This window comes from Rhincodon typus, chromosome 23, assembly GCF_021869965.1.
Source record: "Rhincodon typus isolate 14 chromosome 23, sRhiTyp1.1, whole genome shotgun sequence".
In the NCBI taxonomy this organism is placed as follows: Eukaryota; Metazoa; Chordata; class Chondrichthyes; order Orectolobiformes; family Rhincodontidae; genus Rhincodon; species Rhincodon typus.
Window position 1 is genome coordinate 3,603,015 of NC_063354.1, and position 13,323 is coordinate 3,616,337.

Genomic DNA, 13,323 nt, shown 5'->3' on the forward strand with positions numbered 1-13,323 from the left:
ACATAGAAATAAATTTGTCAAACACCAATATGCTTCAGATTAGATGAAGAAGCTTTGGGTGAGACTATCAAGCTGTTACATTTTCCTCATTCCTAATATCAATGATAGTTTATAAATTAAATTGTGGTACAGATATTACCAACAGAAAATCATTCAGTGAATGCAGAACATTGACAGACCCAACTGCTGACCAATAATTCACCGGGTTTTTAGAATGAGAAGGGACAGAATTGAAATATGGGATTGAGAAGGGAGAATAGGCAAGAGCATTTCTGGAAGAAGAAATGAAGTCAGATGGGAAGGACAACTGGAGAGGTAGCAGGCAGCATGCAAACTAAAGGTAGAAGAGCATTTCCTTGTTTAAACGTTTCTTGACAAGGAACAACTCAGAAAGTATGACAGGATTTGGCTTAGAGCTGGCAATAAATTAGTAATAAAATGAATTTTAATACCACAGTTAGTGCAGTCTTCAATTTGCTATTCCAGACATGCTGGGAATCACGTATTTGGATCCCCAGATTTAGCTGTTTCTGTCCGTTCAATCGCTAAATCTGCGCCTTTGACGAGTTGGCTTCAACAGGTCAAACCAAAGGCTCCAGCGAAAGAGATAAGGGCAAGTTGGTCTCCTGTTATTAAAGGTTTGCTGTCGATGGTTTGAAGTGATGTTGTAAACCAGCTCTAATCAAATGTGGAGAACAACCAACGCGGTCATTGTTGCAAATCTCCAAGGTTTGCACAGGCTTGAGGTCCGAGATAAACGAAGTTAGTCTCCATGGTCTGATCTAAAATGTTCCTTAGATCAGCAATCCTGTGTTTGCCATCAGTGCAGTCTGGCTGTCTCTCCTGTTAGCCCGCTTTCGGCACTGTCTCACTTTCCAGCACACGGCACTGGAGATAACCAGGAGAACCCCCGAAGTCAGCAGCACCAGCCCGAAGCCGGAGATGATGGAGCCGTGCGAGTTGAAGCTATATGCGACAGCGGTGACCACCATACCAGCGATCAGAGTGACCAAACCGAAGGGCACAGTACACCGGGAGCAGGAGAGCTCAGCTCCGCCGGTAGCCGCCGCCAGCTGACCCTGGCTGCTCAGGGGCTGAACCGCTGTTGGAGCTGGGCAGTCCCCGGAGCCCTTCTCTGGGAGACTGGCGAGGCTGGGCAGCGCTGGCATCTCCTTCAGCGGTTCCTCTACCATCCTGCACTTCCCAGCACTGCTCTCTCCTCTTCCCTTTGTCTTTTCTAAACAAACCTCTTTGCTTTCACTCCTCCATAACATCCAGTCAGCGCATCCCAGGATGTAAGTACAATCAGATGGAGAGGGAAAGAGAGAGACCGTGAGTACCTGGTCAGAAGAGAAAGAGAGACAGAGAGAACACTAAATATTGAATGAAATGTTAGGGGGACAGGCATAGCACTACCTGGGATACAGCATAACAAAGCTGATGGGAATATTCGTCAACATCGTAAATATTCACAACAATTAACATGTAAACATCACAACAACAGCTGCACTTGTAACATGAAGTCTATTTACAATTAAACTAATCAGTTTGAAAACACGTTGGGAGAAGAGAACAGTGGAGAGGAAGGTAATTCAGCCCATTGTATCTGGACCGGCTTTTAAAAAGTTATCCAATGAGTTCGACTTCTCTGCTCGTGTAATGCCCTGTTAAATGTTTCCCTTCAAATAAAAACTCTTTTTCAAAGTCAGTTTCCCTCACTGCAGGTCAGAATACCTGGCTGCAGCGAGCTCCCTGAGCCTTAGCCCAGGGTCCCTGCTCCCACACAGCGCCCAGGATCTCTCTCACCTCAAGCCGAGTTCCCAGGCGCTCCTTGCCTCCCAGTTGCCCAGCTCCTTGCAGCAGCTACACACAGTCCGCACTGTGGGACTGACACGGGAGCTGGGGCTCAGGCTCGGATTCTGTGCTCCCAGGTACAGTCACTAAGAGGGAAACTCCTCTCAGTACAAGGAGGAGGGAAAGCAGAACAGAAAGCTGTACTAGTGAAGCTCTCTGTGGCTCCGGTGCCCCGTGTCTCAGCCTGTCTTGTGCTTGATTGCAGCAGAGTGACAGGGAAGCAATCCTTCCCGGAGGAGCTTGCCTGCAGATCGGGTTCTTCCCCCCTCCTCTCTCTCTCTCTCTCTCTCGATGTGTGCTTGCACGGATCCCAGTCCTGGCTATCATGACCTGACGCATTAAACCACCCTTATTTCACCGTAGTGTTACTTAATGAAAAGATGATATAGTATAGAAACTAAAACATCTCAGCAACGACAAAGAGAATCATCTCAACAGGTATGTGTGATATGAGTAATCTATTAGATTGTAATATATCAGTATCTGTCTGCAACACATCTCCATTTGAAAGGAAATAAGTCCATGAAATCTGTGTTTAGACACACTTGAGGTGGGAAGAGGGAATCTGTATGTGAGAGGAGCAGAATGATGGGGCTGGGGGTCATGAATACATTTTGCTAACATTTTAATTCTTTCTTGTTTACATGTCCCCCAGATCACTGATTTTTTTATTTGCTCCATCACTGTCTCTTTTTGTCTTGCATTGTAATCCCTTTTGTCATTTATCTTTCTGTCCACCAGCCAATCAGAAACCTTTCCTTTTTTCTTTCCTCCCCTCCTTTCCCTACCCCTGTACTCACTTAAAACCTGCTACATCTCAAACTTCTTTGCATTTGTGATAAAATTGATGAGCCTGAAATATTAAATAAAAACCGAAAGGGTTTGGGGAAGGGTCACCAGACCCGAAACATTAATTCTGACTTCTCTTCACAGATGCTGCCAGACATGCTGAGCTTTTCTGCAACTTCTGTTTCTGATCCTGAAATATTAACCTATTTCTCTGACTACAGCTGCTGCCTGACCTCCAGATTATTTCCGTAATTTTCTGTTTTTACTTCATTTCCATCCATTCAGTCTTACTCAGTCATAATTCGTGGGGCAGTCAGCCTGATCTCGGTTGTTGGTAAGATTTTAGAGACCATTATTAAGGATGAGATTGCAGAGTACTTAGAAGTGCATGGTAAAATAGGATGGAGTCAGCATGGCTTCATCAAGCAGAGGCCATGCTGACAAATCTGTCAGAATTCTTTCAGAAGGTAATGAACAAGTTAGACAAAGGAGATCCAGTTGACACTATCTGTTTGGATTTCCAGAAGGCGTTTGACAGGGTGCCTTGTTGGAGGCTGCTAAATAAGACAAAAGCTCATCAGGCAAAGTACTGGCATGGATATGGCAGACTGGCAGAAGGCAATGAATGAGGATAAAGGAGTCTTTTTTCAGGATGGCAGCCAGTGACTAATGGAGTTCCGCAGGGGTCGGTGTTGGGACCGCAACTATTCACATTATACGTTAATGATCTGCAACTTTTTAACTTTAATTTGTAGGATGTGGGTATCGCTGGATGGCCAGCATTTATTGCCCGTAACAATTAGTCCTTGAGAAGGTGGTGGTGAACTGCCTTCTTGAACTGCTGCTGTCCTCCTGCTGTAGATTGATCCACAATGCCATTAGGGAGGGAATTCCAGCATTTTGACCCAACAACAGGGTCAATATATTTCTAAGTCAGGATGGTGAGTGACTTGGAGGGGAACTTGAAGGTGGCGGTGTTCCCATGTATCTGCTACCCCTGTCCTTCTAGATGAAAGTAGTTGTGGGTTTGAAAGGTGTTGTCTGAGGATCTTTGGTAAATTTCTGCAGTGCATCTTGTAGACAGTACACACCTGTTACTGAGCATTGGTGGTGAAGGGAGTGGATGCTTCTGGATGTAGTGCTAATCAAGTGGGCTGCTTTGTCCTCGATGGTGTCAAGCTTCTTGAGTGTTGTTGGAGCTGCATTCATCCAGGCAAGTGGAGAGTATTCCATCACACTCCTGACTTGTGCCTTGTAGATGGTGGACAGGCTTTGAGGAGTCAGGAGAAAAGTTACTCCCCACAGTATTCCTAGCCTTTGACCTACTCTTGTAGCCTCTGTGTTTATGTGGTGAGTCCAGTTGAGTTTCTGGTCAATGATAACTCCCAGGATGTTGACAGTGGGGGATTCAGTAATGGTAATACCATTAAATATCAAGGGGTGGTGGTTAGGTTGTCTCTTATAGCCTGGTCATAGTCTGGCATTTGTCTGATGCAAATGTTACTTGCCACTTTTCAGCCCAAACCTGGATATTTTCCAGATCTTGTTGCATTTGAACACGGACTGCTTCAGTGTCTGAGGAGCCATGAATGGTACTGAACATTGTGCAATCATCAGCGAACATCCCCACTTCTGACCTTATGATGGAGGGAAGGTCGTTGATGAAGCAGCTGAAGATGGTTGGGCCTAGGACACTTCCGTAAGGAATCCCTGCAGAGATGTCCTGGAGTTGAGATGACTGACCTCCAACAACCACAACCATTGTCCTTTGTGTCAGGTATGAATCTAACCACCGAAGAGTTTGCCTCCTGATACCCATTGATTCCAGTTTTGCTAGAGCTTCTTGATTCCACGCTTGGTTGAATGCAGCCTTGATGTCAAGAGCTGTCACTCTCACCTCACCTCTGGAATTCAGCTCTTTTGTCCATTTTTGATCCAAGGCTGTAATGAGGTCAGGAGCTGAGTGGCCCTGGTGGAACCCAAACTGGGCGTCACTGAGCAGGTTGTTGCTGAACAGGTGCTGCTTGATAGCACTGTTGATAACACCTTCCATCACCTTACTAATGATCGAAAGTAGACAGATGGGACTGGGTTTGTGGATAATCGGCCAGGATGGATTTGTCCTGCTTTTTGTGTGCAGGACATACTTGGACAATATTCCACATTGTTGGGAAGATGGCAGTGTTGTAACTATATTGGAACAGCTTGACTAGGGGAGCAACAAAGTTCTGGAGCACAACTCTTCAGTACTATTGCTGAAATGTTGTCAGGGCCCATAGCCTTTGCAGTATCCAGTGTCTCCAACAATTTCTTGCTATCACGTGGAGTGAATCAAATTGGCTGAAGACTGGTATCTGTAGTGCTGGGGACCACTGGAGGAGGCTGAGATGGATCATCGACTTGACACTTATGGCTGAAGATTGCTGCAAAAGCCTCAGCCTTATCTTTTGCACTGATGTGCTGGGCTCTTCCATCATTGAGGATGGGGATATTGTGGAGCTTGCTCCTCCAGTGAGTTGTTTAATCATCCACTCCCATTCACGACTGGATGTGGCAGGACTGCAGAGCTTAGACCTGATCCGTTGATTGTGAAATCATTTAATTCCATCTATCACTTGCTGCTTATGCTGTTTGGTGTGCAAGTAGTCCTGTTTGGTGGTTTCACCAGGTTGACACCTCATTTTCAAGTGTGCCTGGTGCTGCTCCTGGCATGCCTTCCTGAGTGGGGGATATGCTGGGCCACAGTTTACGGATTGTACTGGAGTACAATTCTACTGCTGTTGATGGCTGACAGCGTCTCATGGATGTCCAGTCTTGAGTTGCTAGATCTGTTTGAAGTCTGTCCCACTTAGCACAGTGATAGTGCCACACAACATGATGGAAGGTATTCTCAATGTGAAGGCAACTGAGGATATCGTTGCTAAGTTTGCAGATGACACAAAGATAGTTGGAGGAACAGGTAGTATTGAGGAAGCAGGATGGCTGCAGGAGCACTTGGACAGGCTAGGAGTGTGGGCAAAAAAGTAGTAAATGGAATATAGTGCAGAAAGGGTGGAGTTATGCACTTTGGTAGGAAGAATATTTTTAATGATTTAGCGAAGATCTATAGCTCCAATAGTGGCTGGAGTTGTTCGTTAGTTCACCGAGCTGACTGGTTTTCGTGTAAACATTTTGTCCCCCTTCTAGATGACATCTTCAGTGCTGTCCAGCCTCCATTGAAGCGTTGTTGTTCTGTTCCATTCTGAATTTATATGGTCCGGTCTGTTACGGTAGTTCTGTTATGGTAGTTCTGTTTCCAGCTTTGCTCCGTAGTGGTATGTAGAAGAGGTCTATTTCAACATGTTTGTTTATGGTACCAATGGTTGAAAACCAGGCTTCCAGGAATTCTCGTGCTTGCCTTTGTTTTGCTTGTCTTAGTACTGTTACGTTGTGTTGTGGTTGGTTGGCTCGCTGAGCTGGTTCGTTGTTCTGCAGACGTTTCATTATCCTGCTGGGTAACATCATCAGTGCAGCCTCCGATGAAGCACTGTTGTGTTTTCCCGCCTGTCATTTAAACTCTGGTGTCTGTTAAGCTGGATTACCTCACTTCCAGTTTTCCTTCACAGTGGAGTAGATAGAGGGTCTAGCTCAATGTGTTTCTTGATGGCCCTCTCTAGTGGAGAACCAGGCCTCTACGAATTCCTGTGCTTGTCTCTGCTTGGCCTGTCCCAGGATCCTGGTATTGTCCCAATCAAACTGATGGTTTTCCTTATCCATGTGGATGGAGATTAGCGAGTATTGGTCGTGTCTTTTTGTTGCCAGTTGATGTTCATGTACTCTTGTGGCTAATTTTCTTCCTGTTTGTCTAATGTAATGTTTGTCACAGATTTTGCAGGGAATCTTGTATATGACATTGGTCCTATCCATAGTGGGTAGTGGGTCTTTGGTTCGGGTGAGCAGTTGGCATAGGGTTGATGTGGGTTTGTGTGCTACTCTGATGCCCAGTAGTCATAGGAGTCTTGTGGTCAGTTCAGTTGTGTTCTTAATGTAACTTAGCGTGGTGAGTGTGTCGGGCCATGCAGTACCTCCCTGGTGTCACTCGTGTGATAGGCATCTTCTGACCCAGTTTTTTGGGTATCCGTTGTCTTTGAATACTTGGAAGAGGTACTTTTCTTCTTTTGGTGTAGTTCTGTGTTGCTGCAGTGTGTTGTTGCCCGTTTAAGTAGAGTTTTCACGCAACTTTGTGGGTGTTAGGGTGGTTCAGAACTATGATTACTCACACTATGATTACTATGATTACTGGCACGAAAAGACCCATCTGACCCAATACCACAATCCAAGATTTGCTTTTACCAGCCCAGTTACCCATACAGAGACATGCACAGAAAGTGAGAGTGGGGCACAGGGGAGCAGAACTCCAGATAGGAGAAGGAGCTCCTTTTGTTCCTCCTGTAAAAGCAGCTCCACAGAAGCACACTCACATTCTCCACAGCTCTGTTTTCAAAAGACCATTTTCAAAGCACAATGACTATTGCTGTCATTGAGTGATGTGTCCAACACCTTCCACAACTTTGTTGCAAAAGTGCATAGTGAACACATCCTACATGGGATCCAATGCGCTGAGGTATGCAGCGTTCCTAAAGCAGCAAACAGCTCAAGTGCTAGCATTTAAGTGATCTTTTAAAACCCTCACAAAGGGAATGAAACCAAACAAACCAACATCCAACCTCAGCGGTAGAAATGTCAATTACAAACTCAGACTTTTGACTTTGCAAAGTCCTCCTTACTCACATCAGTGGACGAGAGCCAAAATTAAGACAGTCTCTGAAAGCATTAAGGTCCAGGATAGATATGTATTCGGATGGTATAACTATACCTAGAAGCAAACTTCCTGCTACTACCTCATCAACCAGAAAGTCAGAAAAGTTCCCTGTTCAAGCTGCTCCAATAACACATATATAATGTCAAGCTTAAATGTAGGAGGTATGGTTGGGAAATCTGCAGGTGACATAAAAATTGGCAGGTGGTTGATTTTGGAGATCTTGGAGAGAGGCTGAGTTGGATGTTCTGCTTAGGATTTCTGGCTGAAGATGCTTGCATCCCTGTCTTTTGCACCGTGTTATTGTGGCATTATTATGGAACATAATCTTCATGTTACAGTTTTGTTCCTATTTCTGGTGCAGTGATTGAGGCTTCCACAGATGAGGTTGCAGAAATCCAGAAGTCAGAGGTTTTGGGAACAAGGGCTCATCAATACAGTTCTCAATCTGTATTCACACTTTACCATTTCATTATGAAGCACAGTGGCACAGTGGTTAGCGCTGCTACCTCACAGCACCAGGAACCTGGGTTCGATTCCAGCCTCAGTCCACTATCTGTGTGGAGTTTGCACATTCTTCCCGTGTCTGTGTGGGTTTCGTCTGGGTGTTCCAGTTTTGTCCCACAGTCCAGAGATGTGCAGGCTTTGGCCATGCTAAATTGCCCGTGGTGTTCAGGGATGTGTAGATTATTTGGGTTATACGGGGATGGGTCTGGGTGGGATGCTTTGAGGGTCAGGGTGGACTTGTTGGGCCAAAGGACCTGTTTCCACACTGTAGGGATTCTATGATTCACACATGTGAGCATTTGTCTGCTGTGCTTTCTTATATCAGTGTTCAAGTGGCACGGTGGCTCAGTGGTTAGCACTGCAGCCTCACAGCGCCAGGGACCCGGGTTTGATTCCACCCTTGGGCGACTGTCTGTTTGGAGTTTTCATGTTCTCCCTGTGTCAGCGTGGGTTTCATCCCACAGTCTTAAGATGTGCAGGCTAGGTGAATTGGCCATGCTAAATTGCCCGTCGTGTTCAGGGATGTGTAGATTAGGTGGATTATGCGGGATGGGTCTGGGTGGGATGCTTTGAGGGTCAGTGTGGATTTGTTGGGCCGAAGGGCCTGTTCCCACACCGTAGGGATTCTATGATTAAATGTACTCATAGAAATTATCTTGTCTCTTGTCTATACCAAAATGAAGAAGAGTACCACCTCCAAGTATTCAAGGACAACGGATGCCCGAAAAACGGGGTCAGAAGATGTCTGTTACACAAACAACACCAGGAAGTTATGGCACATCCTGACACACTCATCATGCTAAGTTACATCAAGAACACATCTGAACTGACCACAAGACTCCTATGACCACTGGGCATCAGAGTTGCACACAAACCAATATCAGCCCTACACCAACTGCTCACCCGAACCGAAGACCCATTCCCCACTATGGCCAGGACCAACATAATATGCAAGATTCCATGCAAAGACTGCGACAAACATTACATTGGACAGACAGGAAGAAAATTAGCCACAAGAGTACACGAACATCAACTAGCAACAAAAAGACACGACCAATATTCACTAATCTCCATCCACATGGATAAGGAAAACCATTAGTTTGATTGGGACAAAACCAGGATCCTGGGACAGGCCAAGCAGAGACAAGCACAGGAATTCCAAGAGGCCAGGTTCTCCACCAAGAAGGCCATCAACAAACAGATTGAGCTAGACCCTGTATACACTCCCCTGCGAAGGAAAACCGGAAGTGAAGTAACCCAGCTCAACGGACATCAGAGTTTAAAGACAGGCAGGAAAGCACAACAGTGCTTCATCGGAGGCTGCACTGATGATGTTACCCAGCAGGATAATGAAACGTCTGCGGAACAACGAACCAGCTCGGCGAGCCAACCAACCACAACATCCACAACCCAAGCTACAAATCTACTCAAAAACCTTAGAAACTGTTACATTGTCCCATTTAAACTGATGTCCTTCTTTGTCTGAGTGAATAGAATGAGGGAAAGTTGGTTGTGCTGTCTTGCTGCGAGTTGGTGTTCGTGTATCCTGATGGCGAGTTTCCTGCCCATCTGTCCTATGTCTTGCTTCTCGCAGTTGCTGCATGGTATTTTGTACATCACATTTGTCCTGCTCATTGTGGGTATGGACTCTTTTGTCTTTGAGAGCAGCTGGCAAAGTGTGGCTGTTGGTTTGTGTGCTTTCATCATTTCAAGAGGTCATAGGAGTATTCAAGTCAGTTCTGATCTGTTTCTAATATAGGGTAGGGTGGCCAGTGTGTTGGGGCATACAATGACGCTGTCAGGAGACCCATTGCTTGCAAATACCTTGTAAAGGTGTTCCTCCTTTTTCTTGCGCCGTTCTGGAGTGTTGCAGTGTGTTTTGCTCATTTAAACAGGGTCTTGACACAGCTCTGTTTGTGGATGCTGGGGTGGTTACTGTTATAATTCAGGATTTGGTCTGTGTGTGTAGTCTTTCTGTACACACTGGTGAGGAATTCACCGTTGTTCATTCATCCCAACATCATGTCTAGAAACAGGAGTTGATTGTTGTTCTCCTGTTTCCTGGTGAACTTGATCCTGATGAATATGTTGTTAATAAGATGGTGTGTTTCTTCTAACTCTGCTTGTTTAATGATCATGAAATATTGTCCATGTACCTGACCCGAAACATTAACTCTGATTTTTTCTTCACAGATGCTGCCAGACCTGCTGAGCTTTTCCAGCAGCTTCTGTTTTTTTTTATCTCCCTCATTTCTATTCACTCTGACGAAGAAGAAAATCAGTTTAAGTGGGACAATGTAACAGTACTAGGACAAGCAAAGCAAAGACAAGCACAAGAATTCCTGGAAGCCTGGTTTTCAGCCACTGGTACCATAAACAAACATGTTGAAATAGACCTCTTCTACATACCACTATGGAGCAAAGCTGAAAACAGAACTACCCACCATATCAAACGGACCATATAGATTTCAATACGGAACAGAACAACAGCGCTTCAATGGAGGCTAGAAAGCACTGAAGGTATCATCTAGAAGGGGGACAAAACGTTTACACGAAAACCAGTCAGCTCGAGAACACTTTCTAAATGGAGAAAGGCTTTAGAAATCTGAAGCACAAAGGGACATAGGAGTCCTAGTCCAGGATTCTCTTAAGGTTAACATTCATTTTGAGAAGGCTGGAATAAATTAGCAGGGGTGTACTGCTGAGGCTGCATGGTCAGACTGCATTTGGAATATTGTGAGCAGCTTTGGGCCCTGTATTTAAGGAAGGACATGCTGGCTTTGGAGAGGGCCCGGAGAATGTTTACAAGAATGATCCCGGGAATGAAGGGCTTGTCAAATAAGGAGCAGTTGGTATAGTGGACAGTGAAGAAGGTTATATAATATTACAAAGCTATCTTGATCAATTGGTTCAGTAGGTTGCGAAGCGACAAATGGAGTTCAATTTGGATAAATGCGAGATATTGCATTTTGGTAAGACAAGGGCAGGACTTATACAATTAATGGTTTGGTCCTGAGTGGTGTTGTAGAACAGAGAGACCTAGGGGTTCAGGTAAATAATGCTTTGAAATTTGCATCACATGTAGATTGAGTGGCTAAGAAGGTGTTTGGCACGCTTGCCTTCATTACTCAGACCTTTGAGTATAGGAGTTAGGATGTTATGTTGAGGTTGTACAGGATGTTGGTGATGCCTCTTCCGGAGTACTGTGTGAAGTTCTGGTCACCCTGCTATAGGTCAGATATTATGAAATTGGAGAGGGTTCAGAGAAGATTTACAAGGATGTTGCCGGGAATGAAGGGTCTGATTTATAAAGAGAGTCTGGATAGGCTGGGACATTTTTCATCAGACTGTAGGAGATTGAGGGGTGACCATATAGAGGTTTATAAAATCATAAGGGACATAGATATGGTGAATAGCATGGCTCTTTTCCCTGGGGCGAGGGAGCTCAAAACTAGGGGGCATATTTTTAAAGTGAGAGGAAAAATATTTAAAAAAGGACATGAGGGGCAACTTTTTTACACAGAGAGTAGAACGTGTGTGGAATGAATTGCCAGAGGAAGTGGTGGACCCAGGTGCTGGTACAACATTTCAAAGACATTTGGATAAGTACATGAATAGGAAAGGTTTCGAGGGATTATAGGCCAAATGCAGGCAGGTACAACTAGTTTAATCTGGGAACATGGTCAGCATGGACTAGTTGGACTGAAGCGTCTGTTTCCAGGACTCTATGATCTCTATGACTCTGGGTCTGTATTCAATGGAATTTGGAAGGATGGGGGTGATCTGATTGAAACTTACAGAATACTGTTAGACCTGGATAGAGTGTTCATGGAGAAGGTGTTTCCATTAGTAGGAGAGACTAGGGCATAGCCTCAGAGTGAAGGGGAAACCCTTTGGAACTGAGATGAGGAGGAATTTCTTCAGCCAGAGGGCAATGAATCTGTGGAATTCACTGCCATGTAAGACTGTGGAGGCCAAGTCATTGAGTGTCTTTAAGACGCAGAGGGATAGGTTCTTGATTAAGAATATGATTAAAGGCTACGAGAGAAGTCAGGAGAATGGGATTGAGAAATATATCAACCATGATCAAATGGTGGAGCAGACCTGATGGGCTGAATTGCCTAAATTGTCTATATCTTATGGTCTTGTAGTCATCTGCCCATCTGACCAGCAGGTTTACACTGTCCTGTAATCTAAAGCTTTCCTCCCTGCTATTTACCTCTCCAACAATATTTGTGTAATCTGCAAACTTATTAATGAAATTTATATTCACGTCTAACTCATTTATGTACACTACAAACAACAGGGTACTAACAACAGGTACCATTCAACCCTGTGATATACACTGAATACAGGCCTCCAGTCACAAAAACAACTCACAACCAGCACCCTCTCCTTCCTGCTACTAAGGCAGTTTTGGATGCAATTGCCAAATTTTCCTAGATCCCGAGGGCTCTTATCTTCTTGGCAAATCTCTCATGTCACATCTTATCTAAAGCTTTACTGAAATCAATGTAGACTATGTCAACTTAACAACCCTCATCCAGGCTCCTAGTTACCTCCTCTTGGTCTCAATGGGTTGACCTGTTATTAGAGGCTGTGTAAGCTGGGTCTATATTCTCTGGAGAATGAAAAATGATCTCATTGAAACATACAAGATTCTGAAAGGTCATGACAGGGTATATTCTCAAAGACTTGTTTTACCCAAATAAAACAAACCTAACTTCCTTAGCCTTTCCTCCGAACTTAAAGTGATAAATTAATCATATTCTCTGTAAATTCCCAACCAACATATGAGGAGAGGAATGGGACCCTCCATTGTTTTGAAACTTCAGTTAATTAGGGGACAGAGACTGCTCAACTGCAATCAGAGATGTGACAATATATGTAGACATAGTGATGATATTCACTGCTAATTCACCCCAGTCCATAGCCACATCCATGATCTGAACATTCCCTGACTTTCAGAACATGTGAAGGTCATAACTTCGTGTTACTTTACATCATAAAGCACATAGAAACTGAAAGACTGGGTTGCTATGAGAAAGAAAATAAAATATGTGTGTGCTTTAAATTTTGCCCATTTTCTCCTTAAATATTAATCTCTGATAAGTTGAGTATTGGGAGGTATGATTTGCACTCATTTTTTTGTGAAATCAGATCAAAGTTGCACTCAAAGTAGAATTGGGCAGATATTAGCATAAACATATCATTTAGCATAATTAACAAAAACTAATACCTGGAATGAGCACAACAAGGTGCAGAGCTGGATGAACACAGCAGGCCAAGCAGCATCAGAGGAGCAGAGAGGCTGACGTTTCGGGCCTAGACATCCCCTCCCCCTTTTCTGATGAAGGGTCTAGGCCCGAAACGTC

At 44.5% G+C, this 13,323-nt stretch overlaps 1 protein-coding gene across 1 annotated transcript; it reads right to left on the reverse strand.

Moving 5' to 3' along the window:
• Positions 1 to 491: 491 nt before the first annotated feature.
• Positions 492 to 1,193, reverse strand: tmem100a (transmembrane protein 100a). The gene has a single exon (XM_020522133.2). The coding sequence runs from the start codon at positions 1,191 to 1,193 to the stop codon at positions 795 to 797; it is 399 nt and encodes a 132-aa protein (XP_020377722.1). The 3' UTR covers positions 492 to 794.
• Positions 1,194 to 13,323: the final 12,130 nt, after the last annotated feature.

Coding starts and splice junctions, on each gene's coding strand:
- tmem100a (XM_020522133.2), bottom strand. CDS start 1,193: ATGGTAGAGGAACCGCTGAAGGAGATGCCAGCGCTGCCCAGCCTCGCC.